Here is a 26,652-nt window from a genome sequence, read left to right on the forward strand (position 1 = left end):
ATTTTGTCTGTATAGCTTTGCTTCCACAATTTGTCCTAGGGTTCTATCTGTACGTTTTTTGGTTTGAGTTTTCTTTAAAAAATTTTCTAATAATTATTTTATATTTTAATAACTTTATTTTACTTTATCTTTCTCTTTCCTTCCTTCCCTCCCTCCTTCCTTCCTTCTTTTTTTCTTTTTCTTTCTTTCTTCCTCTCTCTTTCCTTCCTTCTTTCTTTCTTTCTTTCTTTCTCTTCCTTCGTTCCTTCCTTCCTTCCTTCCTTTCTTTCTTTCCCTTTCTTTCTCTTTCTTTCTTTCTTTCTTTCTTTCTTTCTTTCTTTCTTTCTCTTTCTCCCTTTCTACTTTTTCTCCCTTTTATTCTGAGCCATGTGGATGAAAGGCTCTTGGTGCTGCAGCCAGGAGTCAGTGCTGTGCCTCTGAGGTGAGAGAGCCAACTTCAGGACACTGGTCCACAAGTGACCTCCCAGCTCCACATAATATCAAACAGCGAAAATCTCCCAGAGGTCACCATCTCAACACGAACCAGCTTCACTCAACGACCAGCAAGCTACACTGCTGGACACCCTACGCCAAACAACTAGCAAGACAGGAACACAACACCACCCATTAGCAGAGAGGCTGCCTAAAATCATAATAAGTCCACAGATACCCCAAAACCCACCACCAGATGTGGACCTGCCCACCAGAAAGACAAGATCCAGCCTCATCCACAAGAACACAGGCACTAGTCCCCTCCACCAGGAAGCCTACACAACCCACTGAACCAATTTTAGCCACTGGGGACAGACACCAAAAACAACGGGAACTACAAACCTGCAGCCTGCAAAAAGGAGACCCCAAACACAGTAACATAAACAGAATGAGAAGACAGAAAAACACACAGCAGATGAAGGAGCAAGATAAAAACCCACCAGACCTAACAAACGAAGAGGAAATAGGCAGTCTACCTGAAAACGAATTCAGAATAATGATAGTAAAGATGATCCAAAATCTTGGAAATAGAATAGAGAAAATGCAAGAAACATCCAACAAGGACCTAGAAGAACTAAAGATGAAACAAGCAACAATGAACAACACAACAAATGAAACTAAAAATACTCGAGATGGGATCAATAGCAGAATAACTGAGGCAGAAGAACAGATAAGTGACCTGGAAGATAAAACAGTGGAAATAACTACTGCAGAGCAGAATAAAGAAAAAAGGATGAAAAGAACTGAGAACAGTCTCAGAGACTTCTGGGACAACATTAAATGCACCAACATTCGAATTATAGGGGTTCCAGAAGAAGAAGAGAAAAGGAAAGGGACTCAGAAAATATTTGAAGAGATTATAGTTGAAAACTTCCCTAATATGGGAAAGAAATAGTTAATCAAGTCCAGGAAGCACAGAGAGTCCCATACAGGATAAATCGAAGGAGAAACACATCAAGAAACATATGAATCAAACTGTCAAAAATTAAATACAAAGAAAACATATTAAAAGCAGCAAGGGAAAAACAAAAAAATAACACACAAGGAACCCCAATAAGGTTAACAGCTGATCTCTCAGCAGAAACTCTACAAGCCAGAAGGGAGTGGCAGAGAAGATAAACAAAATAGATAAACCATTAGCCAGACTCATCAAGAAAAAAAGGGAGAAGACTCAAATCAATAGAATCAGAAATGAAAAAGGAGAAGTAACAACTGACACTGCAGAAATAAAAAAAATCATGAGGGATTACTACAAGCAACTCTATGCCAATAAAATGGACAATCTGGAAGAAATGGACAAATTCTTAGAAATGCACAAACTGCCAAGACTGAATCAGGAAGAAATAGAAAATATGAACAGACCAATCACAAACACTGAAATTGAAACTGTGATTAAAAATCTTAATAGACTTTATAAAGAGTATTAGAAGAGACAAAGAAGGACACTACATAATGATCAAGGGATCGATCCAAGAAAAAGAGATCTCAAACTCTTCCAAAATATAGCAGAGGGAGGAACCTTCCCAAACTCATTCTACGAGGCCACCATCACCCTGATACCAAAACCAGACAAGGATGTCACAAAGAAAGAAAACTACAGGCCAATATCACTGATGAACATAGATGCAAAAATCCTCACCAAAATAGTAGCAAACAGAATCCAACAGCACATTAAAAGGATCATACACCATGATCAAGTGGGGTTTATTCCAGGAATGCAAGGATTCTTCAATATACGCAAATCTATCAATGTGATTAACCATATTAACAAATTGAAGGAGAAAAACCATATGATCATCTCAATAGATGCAGAGAAAGCTTTTGACAAAATTCAACACCCATTTATGATAAAAACCCTGCAGAAAGTAGGTGTAGAGGGAACTTTCCTCAATATAATAAAGGCCGTATATGACAAGCCCACAGCCAACATCATCCTCAATGGCGAAAAACTGAAAGCATTTCCACTAAGGTCAGGAACAAGACAAGGTTGCCCACTCTCACCACTCTTATTCAACATAGTTTTGGAAGTTTTAGCCACAGCAATCAGAGAAGAAAAGGAAATAAAAGGAATCCAAATCGGAAAAGAAGAAGTAAAGCTGTCACTGTTTGCAGATGACATGATACTATACATAGAGAATCCTAAAGATGCTACCAGAAAACTACTAGAGCTAATCAATGAATTTGGTAAAGTAGCAGGATACAAAATTAATGCACAGAAATCTCCTTGCATTCCAAACACTAATGATGAAAAATCTGAAAGTGAAATCAAGAAAACACTCCCATTTACCATTGCAACAAAAATAATAAAATATCTAGGAATAAACCTACCTAAGGAGACAAAATGCCTGTATGCAGAAAATTTTAAGACACTGATGAAAGAAATTAAAGATGATACAAATAGATGGAGAGATATACCATGTTCTTGGATTGGAAGAATCAACATTGTGAAAATGACTCTACTACCGAAAGCAATCTACAGATTCAATGCTATCCCTATCAAACTACCACTGGCATTTTTCACAGAACTAGAACAAAAAATTTCACAATTTGTATGGAAACACAAAAGACCCCGAATAGCCAAAGCAACCTTGAGAATGAAAAATGGAGCTGGAGGAAGCAGGCTCCCTGACTTCAGAGTATACTACAAAGCTACAGTAATCAAGACAGTATGGTACTGGCACAAAAACAGAAATATAGATCAATGGAACAGGATAGAAAGCCCAGAGATAAACCCACGCACATATGGTCACCTCATCTTTGATAAAGGAGGCAGGAATGTACAGTGGAGAAAGGACAGCCTCTTCAATAAGTGGTGCTTGGAAAACTGGACAGCTACATGTAAAAGTATGAGATTAGATCACTCCCTAACACCATACACAAAATAAGCTCTAAGTGGATTAAAGACCTAAATGTAAGGCCAGAAACTATCAAACTTTTAGAGGAAAACATAGGCAGAACACTCTATGACATAAACCACAACAAGATCCTTTTTGACACACCTACTAGAGAAATGGAAATAAAAACAAAAATAAACAAATGGGACCTAATGAAACCTCAAAGCTTTTGCACAGCAAAAGAAACCATAAACAAGACCAAAAGACAACCCTCAGAATGGGAGAAAATATTTGCAAATGAAGCAACTGACAAAGGATTAATCTGTAAAATTTACAAGCAGCTCATGCAGCTCAATAACAAAAAAAGAAACAACCCAATCCAAAAATGGGCAGAAGACCTACATAGACATTTCTCCAAAGAAGATACAGACTGCCAACAAACACATGAAAGAATGCTCAACATCATTAATCATTAGAGAAACGCAAATCAAAACTGCAATGAGATATCATCTCCCACCGGTCAGAATGGCCACCATCAAAAAATCTAGGAACAATAAATGCTGGAGAGGGTGTGGAGAAAAGGGAACACTCTTGTACTGCTGGTGCAAGAATGTGAATGTGAATTGATACAGCCACTATGGAGAACAGTATGGAGGTTCCTTAAAAAACTACAAATAGAACTACCATACGACCCAGCAATCCCACTACTGGACATATACCCTGAGAAAACCATAATTCAAAAAGAGTCATATACCAAAATGTTTATTGCATCTCTATTTACAATAGCCAGGAGATGGAAACATCCTAAGTGTCCATTATTGGATGAATGGATAAAGACGATGTGGCACATATATACAATGGAATATTACTCAGCCATAAAAAGAAACGAAACTGAGCTATTTGTAATGAGGTGGATGGACCTAGAGTCTGTCATACAGAGTGAAGTAAGTCAGAAAGAGAAAGACAAATACCGTATGCTAACCCATATATATGGAATTTAAGAAAAAATAATGTCAAGAAGAACCTAGGGGTAAGACAGGAATAAAGACAGAGACCTACTAGAGAATGGACTTGAGGATATGGGGAGGGGGAAGGGGAAGCTGTGACAAAGCGAGAGAGTGGCATGGACATATATACACTACCAAACGTAAGGTAGATAGCTAGTGGGAAGCAGCCGCATAGCACAGGGAGATCAGCTTGGTGGTTTGTGACCACCTAGAGGGTTGGAATAGGGAGGGTAGGAGGGAGGGAGACGCAAGAGGGAGGAGATATGGGAACATATGTATATGTATAACTGATTCACTTTGTTATAAAGCAGAAACTAACACACCGCTGTAAAGCAATTATACTCCAATAAAGATGTAAAAAGAAAAAAATGTTGGAATGCTCAGAAAATAGTCATGCTGAAAACCTAAACAAAGAATATATTAAACTTTGCCATGCTTTTTTAGAACAGTTTAAAAAAACAACCATAACTGAAAGGGAACAGGAGGGATCCCTCAAAAGTAATATTGTCCAAAGTTTAAAACTCCCAATTTTTAAATAACAGGTACTCTGGGGAATTGCACATTAAATTCCCTAAACTGCCTACTGTTTCCAAATTTAAATATTTATGCATAAACTAGTAAACACTCCAAGCTCTTTACTTGGTGGGGTTGCTCCCAATCAACATTTTAGTTCTGGTAGTGCTATACAGCAGTGCTTGGAAGTGCAACTACTTGAAATTTTTATTTCAAAACAGAATGGAAAATTGATATGTTAAAGTGCTACTAATAATGATATGATGTATGTATCTCTTAAAACTTAAACTACTGAAGCAAACATGAAAATCAGTAGATGTCCTGAAAGGGGGGAATTATATGCTCATTTAATTTCAGTGGTAAACTGTTCAAATATCAAAGGAAAAAAATGAAAGAACAAATACACAACTGAGTAAACACATAATTAAAGGGTATACTTAAGGATTTCTGCGATGGGACCTCCACTGCGTGTTTAAATCTATTGTTTGACTTGTACATTATATTTTTCATACATTTTCAGGAATTCATTTCCCACTAAAACTGCCAACCACTTTACTGGGAGCAAGAAACCCTAAAAATAATTGATCCAATTAGTTTCACTACTCTGTGATTAACACAGTTTCAAATACTGAAGGAAATGACGCCAGCCAAAGCAAACAAACACCCCCCCCCCCCACACACACACAAAATGAACAACAGAAAACCATGGTAGTGGAAGAAGAAAAAAATAAAAACAGTAAGCTAGGAGGGCCTAAGCTTGGCTACTGTGTGATTTTGTGTTTCACAGTATATTAAGGAAGTTAAATCAGACATTCCCTCGTATTTATTAGGTTTAAAACTCGAAGCCTTAAATAAATGCATTGTATTGCATTAAAATAACAGAAAAGTAAAAGTAATCTCAGTTGAAACATGTGAATGTCCCACTAACTGCCAAGACTTGAGCTACAAAGATAAATTGGATATGTTCCCCGTTACAGCTGAATATACAAGTTCTAAAATAAAAGCAACATACTACTTTATCAGATAATGCTACCAATGAAATCTTACTGGTTTTATAAACGGGATGGAATTTTAATGAATCAGGGCATCTATTTTTGCTTTATTAGGCATATACAATCATAAGTGAAAACAAGTGAAACAGACACTTATATAAATGCAATTGTAAAATAGTATTTTATTATTTTTAATATAGTGCTGTAACATTTCATAATATTGCATACTACTCAAATGTTGGTTTATTTAGTTTGGCAAGAATATCTTCCCCTCATCCCATTTCCCAATTAGAATTTAAAGATGCATTATCCTTTTAGAGATCCATCATATGGGCTCCTAATATGTTACATTTCATAAAACAGTAATGCTATGAACTAAAATGAGTAAAGGTTAACAACAATTACTTTGATTTCACAGTTTCACAAAGCAGCCAGTAGATTGCTGAATTTAGAACAGCAACAAAAATACACAAAGACTTTGTATTATAATTACTTTATCCATAAATGCTCCTTCTTGAGAGAAGAAAAAATATGAAGGCAAAGGTAATGCTTTGTCCAACAAAAGTCCTTTATCCAAAAAAATCAACCTTTATCTGCAAATAGGTTTTACAGTTACCAAATGATATGCCGTTTCTGTGCCAACAGATTTTATCACTTTTTTTTTGTTTTTATTTTTTGCTTGCTTGTTCTAGTGCTATCAGCAAGTGAACAAAATGACACTAACAATTAAGTTCTAGGAACAATTTTCAAAATAAAACAGAGTAAAAAAAACCCCCAGGGCATTGAGTCAAGTACTTACAAATATAAAACAAGTAAGCATAATTGCATAGATTAGCTAGTAAAAATTCAAATTCAGACAAAAATAAAACACCGAATTTAATTCAATAAATGTAAAGGACTCTTTCAAGTATTCTCTTGATTTTTACATTAATGTTGCATGCATTGCCCTTTTACAACATGTTTTCATTTTTTTTTTTGGCACAGTTTCTCTCGGATTAAAATATAATAAATCTTAGGAAAGCAAGTTGAAAAAAGAAAAATTTTCCCACAAGGGTCAGTGAAGATTAATGAAAATACATTTTGGAGCATTTAAAATAGTACATTTGAAAAGAGTAGTCATATTAAAAAAATTTTTAGGAACAAAGTATTTGCTAGTATTGGTTCAATAAAGTCATCACCACACCAACTATTACATATTACCCTTTGCATTCACATCTAATCAAATTAATTACCCAAGTAACAGATCCAATGAATTAAATATAATTTTATATATAAATGCTTAAAATATGGTCAAATTCTATACTTAGAGATATAATGCTTATTTCACTGGCAAAAATTTAAAAATCCTCCCCTCAAAGGTCATTCTATTATTTCTATTATTTTTCCTTCTGTAAGAACTATTTTGTTTGAAAGACTTAGCTTAAAGATTTATTAATGTGACTACAGGGTCCTCAAAAAAAAAGCAGGCACAGCTGGTTAGTCTATGAATTATGCTGCATTAACAAGTTCAATTGATTAGAAAGAGTGGAACACCCTGTCACCTGATACTTATAGACTATCTGCATCACAAAAAAGTGTTTATCTGATAAATTCACCATCAATTTGGTGATCTTTAATATAACTACCCTGTTCTTTTGAATATACATATACTGAACTTCATAACTTCTACTACAATAAAAAGAGCACAGATACAATCTTCTACTTAACAATATAAAAGAGGTTTGGCAGATGCAGTCAGCATTGTGGACACCATTTAAACCTGTATTCTATAGCTTGTAGGTTTTTAAGTGTATTGCCAAAAGCTTAGTTTCATGATATTTAATTTACAAAGTGTCATACTATTTAAAAGTACTACTATATACATTTCCTTTTTGTAACATACCTCTGATTTCCAGCAGAAACATTATAAATGCTATCATAAATGAAACCTTTCTTTACAGAATAGACTATGAATCATATCAAAAATGCTTTTAGTTCCCATCTTAAAACATCAGTAAACTAATTTTTAAACAAGTATTTTAGGTATACAATTGGAAATGTAAATAGCCTGCACATAACTATAATGATGAAAAGACTGATTCAACAGTACCATATCTGCTTAGAAAACTACCAAGTATAGTACTGTGAGAAAAACGCACACACAAATATATATGTATTTGTAAATAAATATATATATATAATTTTCTATTGAAACTTTTTTTAAAAAGTTTCACAGTATGAAGAGGTTTTTGCTGTTAATACATAAACAGAAATATTATATTGACGTATCTGATACAAATGTAATCTAATACGATGGTTCATTAACAAGCAGCAGTTTGACCCTTTGAGGATCACCAAAGGGGAAAAAAATCCTAATATAGGGTTCACCCAATTAAAGAATCCTTAGTAATTTTCATGAATAGCATCCTTTTGTGTCCAAACCATTTAAGTCCATTTAATGAAATTTAACACATAACAAGGTGATTTCTTCAGGAGAATTTTGCCATTCAAGTACCTAAGTTCATTATTACATAGAAAGTGAAACTTTTCAATTACTGCTCTGAAAAATCAGAGAAAGGAATACAGTATTATTTTTGCTATGCAGCACTACTTTAGATTCATGATGGCATCTCATGATGCTCTTTAAAATGAGCAGTGAAAAAATAATAAAACACTATTCCAAAAATGTTGGCATATTTGGTCAAAATACAAAATATACTAATATAATAGCATTTATATGTTAAAAACACAAACATTTAAATGTTGTGTAATCATTTTAATGTGTTCAACATGAAGAACAGCTTCTCTCTTCACAATTGCCACATTTTAATTGATTATCAGTACAATATTTCTTCTGTATTTTATAAGTAACTTTTACAGGTTTTCTGTAGTAATTTTTTTTTTGCAAAGTATAACATAGCACAGTGATTTATAATTTAAGGTAACAGCTACTTTCACATTCTAATTTAGCTTTTTCTCTGTTTCATGCTTCTGAAGCTCTTTTGTTTTGTTTTTGCTTTGAGAGGTAGATTTAGTAAAGAATGGGCATATCAAACTTACTGCCAAAATGCAATTATCGACAGCTGTACTGCTAATGTGCAGTTTCTAAGAATGCTAGAAAAATTCAGAACCATTACTGTAATACTTTACTAAAGTTTTCCTTTTCAGGCTTAAATTATTAAATAATCTCATAATGTATTTAACTGGTCACAAATAGATACAAAAAAAAGATAAAACAATGAAAGACATATATACAGGCACACCAAAATAACAACAAAACTATAATAAAAGGTTGCATATGGATGGAAACTTGTTTTGTTTTGCTTTTTAAAAGTGCATTAACGTCTTTTTTTTGTTCTACATAAAAACACATCAAATATTCCTAATGACATTACAAGAAAAAGGAGATATCTGAAGCTACCCTTTTTAGACATTAATTTTTCCTCCTACCAAGTTAAAGTTGAAACCCTTCCATTGGTGCTTCCTGATGCTGAAATACAAATTGTTGTTGGTTTTCATCCACGTGAGGTACAATACTGGAGTCGTCATCTTCTACACCAAAGTAATGTTCAATCAGATCAAAAGCCTTTTGGTAAATTTCCTGATTTTCATGACTTTGAAGAAATTCGATTTTATCCAGGCCTATTAACACAAAGCATATGTACAAAAACAAAGTTGTAACTCGAATTTCAACATATATTTAAGTCAAAATAATGAATCAATAGCATCCATCAGTCCACTGGCAATTGGATTGTTATTTTTATCTAATTAAAAAGATTAAAATATAATTTTTAAAGGTTACTTTCCATTTACAGTTATTACAAAATATTGGCTATATTCCCTGTGCTGTATACTACATCCTTGAGCCTATCTTACACCCAATAGTTTGTACTTCCCACTGCCCCACCCCACAGGTAACCACTAGTTTACTCTATAAGAGTCTGCTTCTTTTTTATTATATTCACTAGTTTGTAGTATTTTTTAGATTCTACATATAACTGATATCATAACTTTTATCTAATTTTTGCACATACCGATAGCCAACACTTATGCCTTATACTTCAAGAATGAAAGAATGGGGCAATGTGGTATGAAGAATAAGCACAGGCTGGGGAGTAGGAAGATCATAGACTCCACCCTTCTAGTTGTGTGATTTTTCCCAAATAAGTTTGGTTCCTCTGTACTTTAGTTTCTGAATTTTAAAATGACAGTTTTACATTATGTAACTCCACAAGTTGTTTCCAGAGTAACTGCTAAATAAAAAGCACAAAAAGGGAAAGCAACAAAATAAAAATAAAAAAACTAAAATACAAGCAAGCTACCACACAAGTTCTTTCAAAGAATCAGCCAAAAGATATCAATAAGGATAAATGAATACTATTTGCAAATCTAATACAGCCTATAAGTGAAACTGAAAAAGCTCATTTCGATAGTATAAGGAGAATCTACAGCGCTCTATTTTATTGCTTACAAGAAAATAATCTACATACAAGTCTGGGTGATGCTAAAAATCTTTTTCACTTATTACAGATAAACCTCTTTAATTATATGATTGCAGGATATAAGGAATAAGCAAAGTAGTCATATCTATATACAATCATAGAATAGCCTAAACTCTAGTATAACTTGGGATCAAAATAATGATTGTAGTATGGAAATATTCTTAAATCGGTGATTGATAACTTTTATTTATATGATGTTTTAACCATTGGCATTATATAATTTGAAATAAAGGCAAAGTGATCTCCCAGGCTTGGTTCAAGAATCACAAATAAAAGCTTGACTCAACCATATAATATAATAGGACTTAAAACAGAAAGTGAATATTTAATGGAAATATATTGAGAGGAAAAAATACTGACTTAGATTCATGTGTTATCCTAAAATAAATTCCATGTGAGTTAAGTTATATATTTTAAGACTCCAATCAGAAAAATCTAGCCAATAAATAAAATAATTTTCATCAAATCTCTGTGAGGACAATGACTTTGTAAACTTTGAAGGAATAGAATATTAGGCTGAACCATTTATTAATTATAAAAGAACACAGTTTATCTCATTAAATTAAAAAGGTAAAAAAGATGGGAGAAAAGCTGTATTAAAATAAACTATAAAATAAAATTAATTCAAATTTTTACAGAAAACTACAAGTTGGTAACTGAACAAAGTATAATAAAGATGTAATTGAGATAAGGAAATATACTAACACATGGAAAATACACACCACTTTCTACATGAAACAAAACAAGAAACACATAAAAACAACTTGGTGGTACCATTTTACATTGGCTAAATCAGCAAAATCAACAAAACAAGTAAGAGGCAGTGACACTGCCGAGTAACATGCCTTCAGAAAGCAAAATGAGAAAACATATCAAAAACTTAAAAAGAAGTTTGTGCCCAAGCTCAGCAATAATATCCTTGAAATTTTATCCCCAAATATTAACTCAACAGAAGAAAAGTATTATTAAATATTATATTTTTGTATATTTTGTATTATTTGAATGTTATTTTGTATATTACAAATATTAAAATATATTAATAATATAATATTTTTAATAAAAATATTAAAAAATAAGCATCAGAAAGATGTTTATTTTGGCATGTGTTAAGTGCAAAACGAATTGGAAACAAACTAATGGTCAACTACAAGAGTGTGGCTAAAACCCCACTTAATATGGCTAAAACAGCATGCAACATTGTCTTTTTATAACATTATGTGGCTATTGCAAATCCCAGAAAATTATGCAAATCATAGAAATTATGTATTGTTTGGAGAAAATATAAAATTCCTCCAAAATGTTAAAAGTAGAACACCAAACTATACATGGACTGCAATTATATCAATGTAAACTAATTCTGCATAAGGACAATGTAAAAAGGATGGTAAATAATAAAAAGAAATTGTTAGGATAATAGAATTAAGGGTAACTGTAAAAAAAAGATATCAAAAATATTATACTGCTTTTACACAAAATATTTTTATAGAATTAGAGGGGGAAAATGCCTATGGTACATAATTAAGAATTGACTCACTCTCAACAAAGTGGGTATATAGTGAATGTACCTTAACATAATAAAGGCCATATATGACAAGCCCACAGGTAACATCATACTCAACAGTGGAAAGCTGAAAGCTTTTCCTCGAAGATCAGGAACAAGACAAGATTGTCCATTCTCATCACTTTTATTCAACATAGTAATGGAAGTCCTAGCCAGAGCAATTAGGCAATAAAAAGAAATAAAAGTCATTCAATTCAGAAATGAAGAAGTAAAACGGTCACCATTTGCAGATGGCATATTACATACAGAATACTGTAGACCCCACCAAAAAACTGTTATAACTAATCAATGAATTCAGGAAAGCCACAGGATATAAAATCAATATACAAAAATCTGTTGCATACCCTAATAACAAACTATCAGAAAGAGAAATAAGGAAAACAATCCCATTTACAATTCCATCAAAAAGAATAAAATGCCTTGGAATAAACTTAACCAAGGAGGTTCATGAAAGACCTGTACAATGAAAACTATGATGAAAGAAACTGAAGAAGACACACATAAACAGAAAGACATTCTATGCTCATGGATTAGAAGAATTAATACTGTTAAAATGTTCATACTATCCAAAGCAATCTACAGATCCAATACAATCTCCATCAAAATTCCAACGGCATTTTTCACAGAAATATAACAATTAATCTTAAATTTGTATAGAACCACAAAAGAACCCAAATAGCCAAAGAAATCTTAAGAAAGAAGAACACAGCTGGAGGCATCATGCTCCCTGATTTACACACTATATTATAAAGCTATAACCAAAACAGTATAGTATTGGCATATAAGCAGATCAGTGGAACAGAATAGAGAGCCCAGAAATAAACCCACATATATAGTCAATTAATTTATGACAAAGGAGCCAAGAATATGCAATGGGGGAAAAGGACAGTCTTTTCAATAAGTGATGCTGTGAAAATGATAGCTACATGCAAAAGAATGAAACTGGACCACCATCTTACACCATACTCAAAAGCTAACTCCAAATGGATTAAAGACTCAAATGTAACACGTGAAACCATAAAACTCCTAGAAGAAAATATAGGCGGTAAGCTCCTCGACATTGGTCTTGGCGATGGTTTTTTGAATTTTGAAGTTGATGCCAAAAGAAAAGACCACAAAAGCAAAGATAAACAAGTGGGACCACATCACACTAAAAAACTTCTGCACAGCAAAGGAAAACGTCAATAATATGAAAAGATAACCTATGAAATGAGAGAAAGTACTTGCAAATCATATACCTGGTAGGGGTTTAATATCCAAAATATATAAAGAATTCATACAACTCAATAGCATAAAACCAAACTATCCAATTAAAAAATGGGCAGAAGATCTGAATGGACATTTTTCCAAAGGAGATACACAGATGGCCAACAGGTACATAAAAAGATGCTCAACACCATTAATCATCAGGGAAATGCAAATCAAAACCACAACAAGATATCACCTTACACCTGTTAGAATAATTATTATGAAAAAGACAAGATAACAAGTGTTGGCAAGAATGTGGAGAAAGGGAACCCTTGTGCAGTGTTGGTGGGAATGTAAACTGATGCAACCACTATGGAAAACAGTACAGAGGCTCCTCAAAAAATTAAAAATATAAGTGTTGTATAATCCAGCAATTCTACTTCTGGGCATTTATCTGAAGAAAACGAAAACACTAACTCAAAAAATATATGAACCTTCATGTTCACTTCAGCATTATTTGCAATAGCCCAGACATGGAAGCAATCTAAGTATCCATCAAAGAATGAATGGATAAGAAAATGTACATGTATATGTATATATGTATATTCACTCCACACACAGTGGAATATTATTCAGCCATAAAAAGGAAGGAAATCTTGCCATTTGCAACAACCTGGATGGACCCTGAGGGCATTACAGTCAGTGAAACAAGTCATAGGTAAAGACAAATACTGTATAATATCACTTATATGTAGAATCTAAAAAAACAAACAAACAAACAAACAAAACCGAGCTCATAGATACAGAGCACAGACAGATTGGCGGTTGCCAGAGGCAGCAGGTGCGGGGTGAATTATATGGGTGAAAGGGGCTGCCAAAAGGCACAAACTTCTAGTTTGTACAAGCTTTGGGGAAGTAATGTACAGCAATGGGGACTATAGTTAATAATACTGTATTGTATGTTTGAAAGCTTCTAAGAGAGTAAATCTGAAGAGTTCTAATTACAAGAAAAAAAATTTTAACTATGTTTCATGACATGAACTAAAATTATGATGCTCATTTTGCAGTATATACAAATATTGAATCACTATGTTATATACATGAAACCAATATATCACTTGTATTTCAATTAAAAAAATTGATAGTAATTATAAATTTTTGACTGCTTACCATATGCTTCTTCAATGAGGGCACAGTATGGATTAATCCCTATTCCATTCTGCTTACATTCTTGTTCTCCAAGACGTAAAATATTTTCAAGTCCATTTAAAGCCACTTGGACTATTTTAGAGTCCATAACAGTCAATAGGTCACAAAGTGGTTTAATGCAGCCTAAGGCTACCAAATACCTTCAGAGTAATTAAAAAAAGAAAAGTGGGGAAAAAACATTTTAAAAGATATGAATAAATATAATTTATAGCAATGACATGAAAATATTCTTCAGCGAAATGCTACATAAACAATTAAGTATTCTTATACAATCTCAAACATCAAAAATTTAAATTTTCACTTACATAGGAACCTGAAAATTCTTACTCTCCTAGTTTCATAATTTAACATAATTAGCAATAAATGGTATTACAAATATTAGAAAAAAATACATGCAAGCAAACTGGTACTTACACCTGTTTTTGCATAGCATATGAGCACTAAGAATAATGGGCTCAAGGTTTATTTTTGGTTTTGATTTTTATGGTTAGTTAGCCCATGAAACACATGGAGTCATATGGGGATAGGTAGAAATGAAGATGGAGAGGACATCTAAATCAAACTTCAGGAAATTTCCCACAAAAACAATTGTAGTTAATGTCGTAAAACATCTGCTATGTTTCAGAAGCACAGATGGCTTCTAGGAGCAAAACAGGCCATGTTGTGAATAATTTTAATAAATAATGATCACAAAAACTATTCTACTCATTTCCTAATGCTTTTTTCCTTTTCTAGTTGTTATTAGCTCCTTAAAGTAACTGATTTGTTCACTTGGCAAAAAGTCCACATTAAGCATGTCCTGAAGTCCATATTAAATATGCTCTAAAGCCAGGCTGCATGGCTTCAAGTCCTAATTCCACTCCTTATTAGTTGTGTGATTTTTGAGTAACTTCTCTGTGCCTCAGTTTCCACATCTTAAGTGGGAATAATAATAGTACCAAACTCAGAAGGTTGCTGCGAGAATACTGCAGGTATTCAGTAACAGTTTCCATCCCCCCAACCCCCGGCTTTTTTAAATGTGCATACCTTCACTGGAGCACTCACTTGCCATATACTATTATTACTGTGACTGATCAAATATAATTGCTGAATGAATAACTATCTCACAGAGTTATAAAGTTAAAGAAAATAAAATACTTGAAAGTATCTGATGCACTGCTGATGCTCAATAATTGAAATGACTTAGCACAACAACTGGCACTCAGTAAGTATTAGTGATATGCATGCTGAACCTTATCTGAGATCAAGACTTCTTCCCATATATGTAGAGTTAATGAAATAGTGAAAACTGGCTAGAAAAATAGTGATCTCAGTTTGGACACCTGATTCACACTAATACTTTTTTTTTTTTTTTTTTTTGCGGCATGCGGGCCTCTCACTGTTGTGGCCTCTCCCGTTGCACAGCACAGGCTCCGGACGCGCAGGCTCAGCAGCCATGGCTCACGGGCCCAGCCGCTCCACAGCATGTGGGATCTTCCCGGACCGGGGCACGAACCCGTGTCCCCTGCATCGGCAGGCGGACTCTCAACCACTGCGCCACCAGGGAAGCCCCATACTAATACATTTTAAGGAATAATATATGGAACAGACACAAAGATGAAAATAAATTGAAAAAAATACAACTGTTTATAGGTGGACAAACAAACTTTGGGCCCCTAAGCAGATAAAAATAACACCAGCATTAAAAAAAATACAAGTTAGAACAAATGAAAGACCTTGTTTTATTACTGCTTGTATTCATAACACAAATGAAGTGGAAATAATACTAATTAAATCAAAGAAGAGAAATGGAAAATAAAAAGCAAAGACAGATGTTATCAACATGTAGAGATATGAATCTGAGAAAAGAAGATAACAGTAGAAATGAAGACAATAATAGACAATGATCTCCCAATAAGTAGATTTCAAAATCCTCTACGTGATTTGTAAAATGGCATAGCAGACTGACTTCTTGTTTTATAAATTAAGAAATAAATCAAATATGCATTAGAAAATATTTCCTAAATATTCACTTCAAGAAACCTAAAAAGTCCTGAGTTTCATGAAGGGATCCTCAGAACAAGAAGATTCTGTAGGAAGTCAGGCTTTTATAGAATTGCAAAGTAGAATTTTGCTATCAAGGAAAAAAGAGTAAAAGCAGGGAATTCCCTGGTGATCCAGTGATTAGGATTCTGTGCTTCCACTGCAGAGGGCATGGGTTCTATCCCTGGCTAGGGAACTAAGATCCCAAAAGCTACAAGGTGCAGCCAAAAAAAAAAAAAAAAAAGAGTGAAAGCAGAAGATGAAAAGAGATTTAGGAATTGATAATAAAAATTATGATAAATTATAATAATGATAATAGCTAATCTTAGTACAGACCTTAACGTTTAGGCACCATGCTAAAGCACTTTAAATGTACAAATTACATTTAATTGTCAACATACTACCACAAGGTACTATCCATTATTGAATCCATTTAAAAAATGAAGAAAACTGTGGATTAGAGAGACTAAATGACTTTGTAAAGGTCACACATCTTTTATTAAAGGAACAGGATTTGAAAGCAGGCTGACTTCAAAGCCCATATACCTATTATTTATATTGTTAGTAAAAGAAACAAATAAATAAACAATAAAAGGCTAGAATCAAAAAGCTATCCTAAGAAAAAATAGAATAATTTATGGAAAAATAAAAGTGAGATACTATCCATAGGTAAAGCTAACAACCAATTAGGAATGTCTGTTTCAATTTTATTTTAAATAAGTGGATATTTAAATTTATTAGCCATTTTATAAAGTTACATGCATGTGATTTTAATGACCTAAAAAATACTTAATGCCCATGATAGTATATTTTTCAAATTAACACAGGCTTCTTCTTCAGATTTTTTTAACCTCTGATTTTTCATAAGTAGTCTACCAAGAATGATGTTAATTATACTTTAAATGAAAAAAATAAACCACTGTGAGTGAATAACTGATATAACAAATGCTGTCATTTCATATTAGAAATGCTTAAGAAACTAACTTAGAAATAATGTTTTAGTTTCATCAACAAATAAAAAATATGTATTATTTGAAATTTTGTCCTATTTACATTTATAAAACAGTTTAAAAAATCTGTTTCACACCTTATCTGTTCTGGAGTGCCTCCTGATGTCGCATTAGTTATCGCCCAAGCTGCTTCTTTCCTGGTGCGAAACTCTGCTTTCTGAAGAATCTCAATTAATACAGGAAAAATATTTGCATCTGCAACACCCTGAGGAGAAAAAAATAATCATAATCAATGCAAATACTATTTTAAAAATATTAGGAAGTAGATGAATTTTGAAACTTGTTGGCTTTAAAATGTCAGACTTTTTGGAAACACCTTTGGAAATATTTTATTTCCAATCTTCCAACAAACTTTCACATACTTTCTTTTTAAGACTGGAGAATATATTAATTAGCAGAATATAAATTTTAAAGATGATAAAGCACCAACATATGATTGATCAAAATGCATTAGTAATCACTGACTCAAGGAGCTTGATGGGACACTAATAAATCATTATTTAAAAGCTTTGAGAGGAAGATCATTGCCTAACTTATATTTAAGCCTAATGAAATTCAATCCCTTTTTAAAGACTAAATGCTATGTGTCAAGCACTGTACTAGAATGCCTACTACAAGTAAATGTTATTATTTTAAAGGAGGAAAGTCCAGTTCTTTAAAACACTTTTTAAGAATCTTTTTTTAGTAACTCACTAAAAAAAAATCACTGATAAAATGACTTTCGCCCAAAATGACTCCTGAGATCTCCTTGTTTTTTCAGATCTGAAAGGTATTTACCTGAATCTGAGCTCTATTTCCAGCAGTGATGTTTGAAACAGTCCAGCAGGCTTCTTTTCTGATTGACTCCTTTGAGCTACTCAATAAATGTAAGAGACAGGGTAATGCAGAGCAATTCAAAATTACCTAAAACAAACAACAACAAAAAAATGGAAATAGAAAGTTTTATTGGAGAAAAACTACACAAAAATATACTAATTATTTGGTACAGATGAACCGGTTTGCAGGGCAGAAATAGAGACACAGATGTAGAGAACAAACGTATGGACACCAAGGGTGGAAAGCGTGGGGTGGTAGTGGTTGGAAGATTGGGATTGACACAGATACACTAATATGTATAAAATAGATAACTAATAAGAAACTGCTGTATAAAAAATAAATAAAATTCAAAACTTCAAATAAAAATACTATTTAGAAACACAAAAATCATTCTGCATTAAAAATCATTAACTGCATTGAGAAAAAAGAAAAAAGCAATTCCTCTCAAAGTAAAACTTAAGCACTTGCTGTCCTCTACCCTCCCAATTTGCCAAAAGTTGTTCAATGTTGGTGTAGTGAAGTGCCCTGTTCTCAATCCACTCATCTGCAAGTAAAAGCAGCATATTCAGAGGTGTGTCCTTCAAGTTTACAAATACATTCAGAGTTCGACTGATACAACTATTTGAAGAGAGATTTAGTGATTGGTCAGCAACCATCCTCTAAGTTTTGCCAAATGAAAAAAATATACAGGGAAAAATATATCTATCTATCAACATATCTCAAACAGTCTGAAAGTATCTAATTCCATAACTGTTACGAAACCTTAATGTGTATAAGTCTGTTTGTTTCATTAAAATTTTTACTGTTCCATTTTCCATTTTCCTTTTCTAAGTAAGTATAGTCTGCTTTGTCTCTTTACATTCTTTATTCCATGGCAAGATTATGTTCCATTTTCACAGTACCCACAATGATTTACATTAAGTTTACTTGGTTAAAAACATATGAAGCAGTGCACCGAAATTCTGCTCAAAACAGTGTATGTTTAGAAGTGCATTTTATTTTAAAGAGCTATTTTAAATTAATAATTATCAATTTCTAAAAATCTGTTTGATAACTAAGGTAAGTATCTAAATATGACTTTAAAATATTAAAACTGAAAGAATGTAGATTAGAATAAAAAGTTTACTTTATGATGGCAAACAAAGGAGGATTTAATGTTTCAGAGTTTAAGCTTCTGTCTTCAAGAAAGACCACCCCACATCTGAAGTCAATCTGACAACACACCTTTTTTTTTTGACACCTCACCATCCTCCAAGATAGGCAGACAAAGACACACACACACACACACACACACACACACACAGAGTTAGTTACCAATCTGGAAATGTTTCCTTGCTATCCTTCCTTCCATTCTCATAATCAGTCTTCAATTTACTATAAAAGCCCCTTCCATTTCCAACCCCACTTTTAACCTATTTATAACCAATCACCATCTCACTAGCAGTTTCTTTACCAGTCAAGTTTAATGCTTCTTAAACATAACTCACACGTCTGTCTCTGTACCTATGGTCACATGAATTTCTTCTAGTCTGCTGAAATTCTTCTCCACTTTTAAGATTTAGCTTTAGTTCCAACCCCTTTATGGAATCTACAAAGATTTCTCAGCACACTGATCTCTGTTTTAAATTTTTATACTATTTACTGACAAATCAGTTCTCAGCAAACATACTACCTCAGGTAATTTGCTTTGTTTCAATATATATTTTCTGCTCAATTGAACTGTAAACCCCTCAAGAGCTGAACTCCTATCTTGTACTTCTTTACATCAATATAGGTCTAGGATAGTGCTTTCAGATAGAGGTATCTGAGATGGATTGCTTACTATCAAAAATATGCTTACTGTCACACTGTAGATGCCTGCATAATTATGGTAATGCTAACATCTTGATTAATATGTAATCAAGTGGTATGAAACATGATAAACTTCTTAAAGTTCATTATGTCACCAGTTCATCACATTAAAGTCTGAACTCACCTGTGTTTGTATATCATCACCAGTCACAATATTACCAACTGCTCTTAATGCAGGTGATACAACTTTATAATCATTGTGCCTAAAAGTAATAAAAATATGAACTTACATACTATAATAAAATTTACAGAAAATTTGCAAAAACTGTACAGAAAATTCTTGCATACTCTCTACCCAGAGATCCCATTCAAGTTTCACTAATTATCTCAGTAATATTCCTATAACAAAGACTCTAACCCAGAATCATGTGTTGCACCCATGTCTCTCTAGTCTCTTTCAACTCAAAACAGTTCCTTAGTTTCCCTTTGACAATCACAAGCTAGTTATTTGGGTTTTTTTTGTTCAGTGATTAAGACCAAGTTATATGCTTTTGGCTGAGATGTCACAAATGCTATACAGTCTTTTCATTACATAGTATTGGATGGCATATGGTATCTATTTTGTCCATTATAGTGGCACTGGCCTCTGGTCACTTAAGATGGTGTCTCCCAGATTTCTTCACTTCAACATTACCGTTTGTCCCTTTATAATTGTTTTGTGAAGAAATACTACTTTTAGGCTATGTAAAATCCCATTCCTTAACCTACTTTCACCATAAGTTTTAGCATATCTTGATATTTATTGTCTGAATTATTAATAATTATTAGTATTGTTGCCCATGATGATTTTCTAATGCTATGACTTCAACTATGTGTCTTTTCTATCTATTGATCTATCTACTTATTTTAGTGTGGACTCATGGATTCCTATTTTATTCAATAAGTTATGTTACTACAATTTATTTCAATGCTCAAATCATCCCAGGTTTAAGCAGTAGGAGTCCCTTCAAGTGGACTTCTGTGGGCTTTTGACATTTCTCTATTCTTTGAGAACTCATTACTTTCTGGGTTCATCTTATTTTTTTCTCAGTCCCAGCCCTGGAGTTAGTCATTTCTTCAAGAACCTGTTAACTCTATGTGGTGGAGAATAGTGTTTAAAAACCAAGATTTATGCATTTGGTGTGCTCATCTTGTTAGTACAGATGTGTCACTGCTCTCAGGCCCCTAAGAGGACACATAACATACATACACATATATTTACATATACATTTTTTTCTATATCTATCTTTTTATGATGAAAGCCATGAGTTCACACTGATACCTCTACTTCAGATCTAATAACACAAGATTATTTTGGCTTTTCTCCTTTTCATATGAATATCTCCATTTTCTAAGAATAAGAAGCTGGATTCTATTATCATAATCTCTCTATATATGGCCAGTCTTCTGATCCAGCTAAGCTGCTATCCTATCCCATAGTGTGTTGGCTCCAACCCCTGCTCCAGCCTGCTTATCTGCTCTGCTCTAGTGGGTGCCATCCTTAACCTGGGTCTTGATCTGATCCCCCTGTTGGATCTGTCTTCCCATCCTCCTCAGATGCTGTCCTCAAGCTAGGGCTACAACCCCTTATCGAACCTCTCTTTTTCTACCATCTACCTTGTTTAGGCCTACTTAATGGTTTTCTGACAAAAGAAGAAAGGATGAAAGATAATACACTTTTTTAAAAGAAGAGGATGAGGAAACTACAATATCTTTCTAAAACAAGTTTTCTTACAACTTTTTAACTTCTTTGTAAAGCAAATCAGTTCTATTTAAAGAAGGTAGCAATAATAGCCCAGCAAAGAGAAACATGATCTTTAATACAAGTGAAATACTAAATGTTTTTCACTGCACGGGCTTATACACAAATTAATTACTGTAATGAACAATTAACTAGATTATTGGTTCTGTGAGAGCAGGAACTGTATTCCATACATCATTAATACATTGCACAACACTAGCAGGTAATAGGCATTCCATAAATACTTGTTGAACTAAGTCCCGCCCATTCCTGAAGAGATTAAAACTAGTAAAATTCATTAACAAACTGATTAGTTCCAAATAGAGGACATAAGAACTAAGTTTAAGGGTCAAATTCTCAGTATTATAGCTATTCTGCAGAGTGGACTTGGTAGCTTTTCAATCCTTCCTGAAGATAGTGATTCTTGAGATGTTTAGAAGGCCATTACTCTAACTGCTCAACTTAAAACACAATCATACAATTAACCATAAATTATAGTTACATCAAAAGTTCCACCAATCTTCGACAGACTCCAGAATCAATGACAGCTTGAATTTTATCATTGGATCCATCGGAGAGATAAGAAAGGGCCCAACACACATCTGCTAATACATCTGGGTCACTGCTAAACAACAATCGTGACAGGACATTTAAGCAAGGTGAAACCTGGAAGGGAAGAAAGAGCCAGTATTTAAAATTTTTCTCTATCTAAAACAAAGTTTCTTTAGGAAAATTGTTTCTACTCTGTTTAAAATGAAAATTTAATGCTACAAAAATACCGGAGAAATTAAGACATTCTATTGTTTTAAAATTATGATCATGAAAACTATATATAAATATGAAACTGATTACGATTCCTATTTATCTTATATTGAATAAGATATGTGGTAATTTAAAGTTCTTAAAAATAATTAAATATGTATTTGGGATGCCCTGTCTATGTCCAAATCATACACACACACCCTCAATGATTTAAAAAACCAAGTCCTACAGAGTTCTAGTTTTAAGAAAGTAAGATAAAAACATTTCTGTTTCTGGCTTCCCAGAAACAAGGAAAAGAAGAAATAGCAATACAAATCTCATCTTTGAGGAGTCCAGTAGACATTTATACCTGACCACAACTGGTGAACTACAGAAACTGAACTTTGGGGTATCAAGCATAGAGGTTGAAATTGAACACTGGATTGGAAACTATAGAGATTAAGTAAAAGTTACATACTGATTGAATTGAAAACTTCCAGCCCTCTTGCAATTCCCAGCTCCCAGATCTCAAGTGGTATTACCTAGTCAACCCAATCTACCCACATTCCAATAGGAGAGTGGAAAAATCTGTCTCTAGAGAAACAAAACAGTTTTAGAAAACATACTGAAATTTTGAGTTCCTCAAAGAAAATATGGTTTTGCTGCCCAATTATCCTACAATGAAGCCCATAAGATAACAAGCCTGTACACCCATCTTCCAATCAGCTTTTTAGTGCCTTCCTCCTGAGTATTTCCAGCGTGTCAAAGATCACCAGATATATGAGAAGAGCCTCCAGTAGGAAAGAGATCAAGACAAACAAACCATAAACAAAACAAAAATGTAGAGACATCAGAAAAAAGAAAACTTCAAAAATTATAAATCCACAGATAAGAACATTTGCTGAAACCATAAAAGAACAAAATTCTACATAAAGATGAGCAATCAACATACAAAATTATTGTTGAGAATATAAAATATGATTGTGGAAATAAAATTTCAAAAAACTCTGAATGATAAAGGAATCTCTCCCATAGAAAATCACAGAAAATTTACTTAACAAAAGTCTTAAGCACTATTAATATGATATTACACTGTAAGTTTGGAATATGTAAGTAAACAAAAAAGATCAAGATTCCTAACTCTAAAGAGTTTACATTTTAGAAGAAGATAATAAACACATTATTATGCTAAAAAGTGTTAAGAAAAAAAGAGTAAAATGTGGGGGTGCGTGGCTGGGGGATAGTGATAGATTACACTAAATACAGTAGTTAGGGTAGAGCTCATGGAACAGGTAACTTCTAAGCAAAGACTTAAAGATGAGGGAATTAGGTAGATATTAAGCAGTGTCGTAGGGCAGTGGCTCTCAAAGTGTGGTCCAAAGACCCCCTTGAAAACTTTAGGGGGTCTTTAATGCCAAAACTATTTTCATAATTATACTAACACATAATTGGCCTTTTTCATTTTGTTGACATTTGCATGAAAAATATAAAAGAAAAATATTAAAAAAATATAAAAGAAAACTTCACTATGTCATATATAGTGAAGTAAGTCAGAAAGAGAAAAACAAATACCGTATGCTAACACATATATATGGAATCTAAAAAAAAAAAAATGGTTCTGATGAACCTAGGGGCAGGACAGGAATATAGACAGGGATGTAGAGAATGGACTTGAGGACATGGGGAGGGGGAAGCGTAAGCTGAGAAGAAGGGAAAAAGTAGCACTGACATATATACACTACCAAATGTAAAATAGCTAGCTAGTGGGAAGCAGCTGCACAGCACAGGGAGACCGGCTAGGTGCTTTGTGACCACCTAGAGGGGTGGGATAGGGAAGGTGGGAGGGAGGCACAAGAAAGAGGGGATATATGTATACATATAACTGATTCACTTTTTTATACAGCAGAAACTAACGCAACATTGTAAAGCAATTATACTCCAATAAAGACATTAAAATAAAAAAGAAAGAAACGGTGGGTAAAACTATCAGCACATTTGCACAAATCAAAGCAGTGATACCAAAATGTATCACAGATCTTTGTATTCTTCATGTCCACACACTTGTAGTTAAAAGTGGGGAGGAAGGATAACCTTGAAGAAGCAGTAAAAATTACTAATTTTATTAAATCTCAACCCTTGAATATGTATCTTCTGAATATATTGTGAGATAAAATGGGAAGTACACATAGAACACTTCTGCATATCAGAAAAGATGGTGATCCCCAGGAAAAACACTCATTTGAGTTACAAGCCGAATTAGCTATTTTTTCCCATGGGAATATCATTTTTACTTAAAAGACTGTTAATCGTTATTCAGTCTTAGATATTTGGCAGACATTTTTTTTGGAAAATAAAGTGAGCCTTTCCATTGTATATATTTTGATTTTATGTATGTGCAAATATTGTCTAGTCAATAAAAAAAGTAATTACTAAAAAAAGAGTAAAGTCCCTTTAATCTCTAAAAATCTATAATAAGGAGACTTAAAAGTTTATGTAGACAGATTCCTTAATTTGTGTATTTTACAAATACCTTACTAAAGTTGGGAGGAGGATTTTTGCCTCGACATAAATTTGAGAGGGCCCATACTGCATTTCTGGTTGTTGTAAGTCTGTTTGAATTTGTTAATAACCTGCCAAGAAAAAGAAAAAAGGAATTGTCACTTTACATTCACTTTTCCTCTTTAGCTATTTTCTACTATCATAACATAAAAATTCTTAAAATATTTTATAAGGAATTCAAACCGACCTGGTAAAATAGGAAAAGGAATTTTTAAAAATTCATTATATTTCCAGAAACAAAAATAAACATATCACAGCTCTATTTTGAAAATTTTAAAAATATGACCTGAATGGATTCTTATAAGACATAAAACATGTTCAAACTAAAGAGTGCCATGGTAAACTGACTTATTAACTTCTATATATTTTAAAGAGTATATTATTAGATTACTTTTTTTAACTGAGAAAATAATACACTATACAAATTCATGAAGGACTACAGAGTCAAAGTGAATGAAGGTCAGCTGTTGAGAAGAGATAGTTTGTTTTCTTTTGTTTTGTTTTAAACAGATTGCCTATCTTAGTATTTTCATCTGCAACCTGCTATCAACCTGCTAGAAGTACAGAGAACCTAGCTTTAAAAAAATTCTTGTTCTGGAGTGACTTCAGCAAAAATGGTAGAAAAGGGAACTCTGGGGGCCTATCCTTCCCCGAAACACCAAAAAAATTTTGCAAACTCTGTCAGAATCAACTTTATCAGAACTCTCCAAGAAAGTAAAAGTTCACAATAAGCAAGTAAACTTTTAATCAGGAAGGGGCTGAAATGTGGTAGGAGAGCTTTCTGGCAATATAACTTGCCTTTGCCCAATCCCCTCCCCAGCCTGGAAGCAGCCTTGAAGACAAAAGCTGGAGTTCCCACTGTGAGTTCTGGTTCCAAAAGGGGCTATGGAGACTTTGTTTCCAAGGAATTGTGTTTCTCTGTTTTGACCTGTCTGGGTACTCCCTGAAGGACCAATGAAGGGCTTGCCTTTGTTTTGCCTAACTGGGAACTTGCTTATTAAGATGAATATCTGATTTGTCATCAAAAACCATGGAGGACAGAAGGCAATAATATATCTGAAGGGCTGAAAGAAAACTGTCAAAGAAGAATTCTATATCCAGCAAAATTACACTTCAAAAATGAAGGAACAACAAAAGCTGAGGAAATTCCATCACTAGTAGATCTGCTTTATAAGAATAACTATAATAACTAAAATGTCCTGAAATAAAAGGACAATCAATAATGACTCAAGACCATACGAAGAAATAACATAACTAAAAATAACTACACAGGTAAATGTAAAAGGCAGTATTATTTTATTTTTGGTTTATAATTTCTCTTTTTTCTATGATTTAAAAGATACATACATAGAGCAATAATTACAAATCTATGCTAACAGGCACACAATGTTTAATAATGTAATTTGTGACAACAGTAACTTATTGTACGACAGAGATGTAAAGGAACAGAGTTTTTGTATAATATTGAGATTAAATTGGTATAAATTCAAAGTTGTTGTTAGTTTAAGATGTTAGCTGTACTCCTTAGAGTAACCATTAAGAATATAACTAAAAAATATACTAAGAAAGAAATGAGAAGTAAATCAATACAGTATATTACCAAAAAAAAAAAAAAATCAATTAAACACAAAAGAAGGCAAGAAGGAAGGAACTGAGGAACAAAAAAAGATTTAAGCC

General features: G+C 33.2%; 1 protein-coding gene across 2 annotated transcripts in view; it reads right to left on the reverse strand.

Moving 5' to 3' along the window:
* Positions 1 to 9,185: 9,185 nt before the first annotated feature.
* The window catches only part of KPNA5 (karyopherin subunit alpha 5), a 41,220-nt gene continuing 23,753 nt past the window's right edge, over positions 9,186 to 26,652 (reverse strand). Inside the window, exons 7-13 of one of the 2 annotated variants that reach the window (XM_007454927.1) lie at positions 24,947 to 25,046; positions 22,178 to 22,341; positions 20,080 to 20,158; positions 18,066 to 18,191; positions 17,366 to 17,493; positions 14,218 to 14,396; positions 9,186 to 9,438 (exon numbers count right to left, since the gene is read on the reverse strand). In XM_007454927.1, the coding sequence (XP_007454989.1) occupies positions 9,251 to 9,438; positions 14,218 to 14,396; positions 17,366 to 17,493; positions 18,066 to 18,191; positions 20,080 to 20,158; positions 22,178 to 22,341; positions 24,947 to 25,046 (964 nt within the window). In that variant the 3' untranslated portion in view covers positions 9,186 to 9,250. The remainder of the gene's footprint in view (positions 9,439 to 14,217; positions 14,397 to 17,365; positions 17,494 to 18,065; positions 18,192 to 20,079; positions 20,159 to 22,177; positions 22,342 to 24,946; positions 25,047 to 26,652) is intronic. The other variant, XM_007454928.1, reaches the window with a different exon arrangement.

The sequence above is a fragment of the Lipotes vexillifer genome, unplaced genomic scaffold (assembly GCF_000442215.2).
Source record: "Lipotes vexillifer unplaced genomic scaffold, Lipotes_vexillifer_v1.1 scaffold58, whole genome shotgun sequence".
Classification (NCBI taxonomy): Eukaryota; Metazoa; Chordata; class Mammalia; order Artiodactyla; family Lipotidae; genus Lipotes; species Lipotes vexillifer.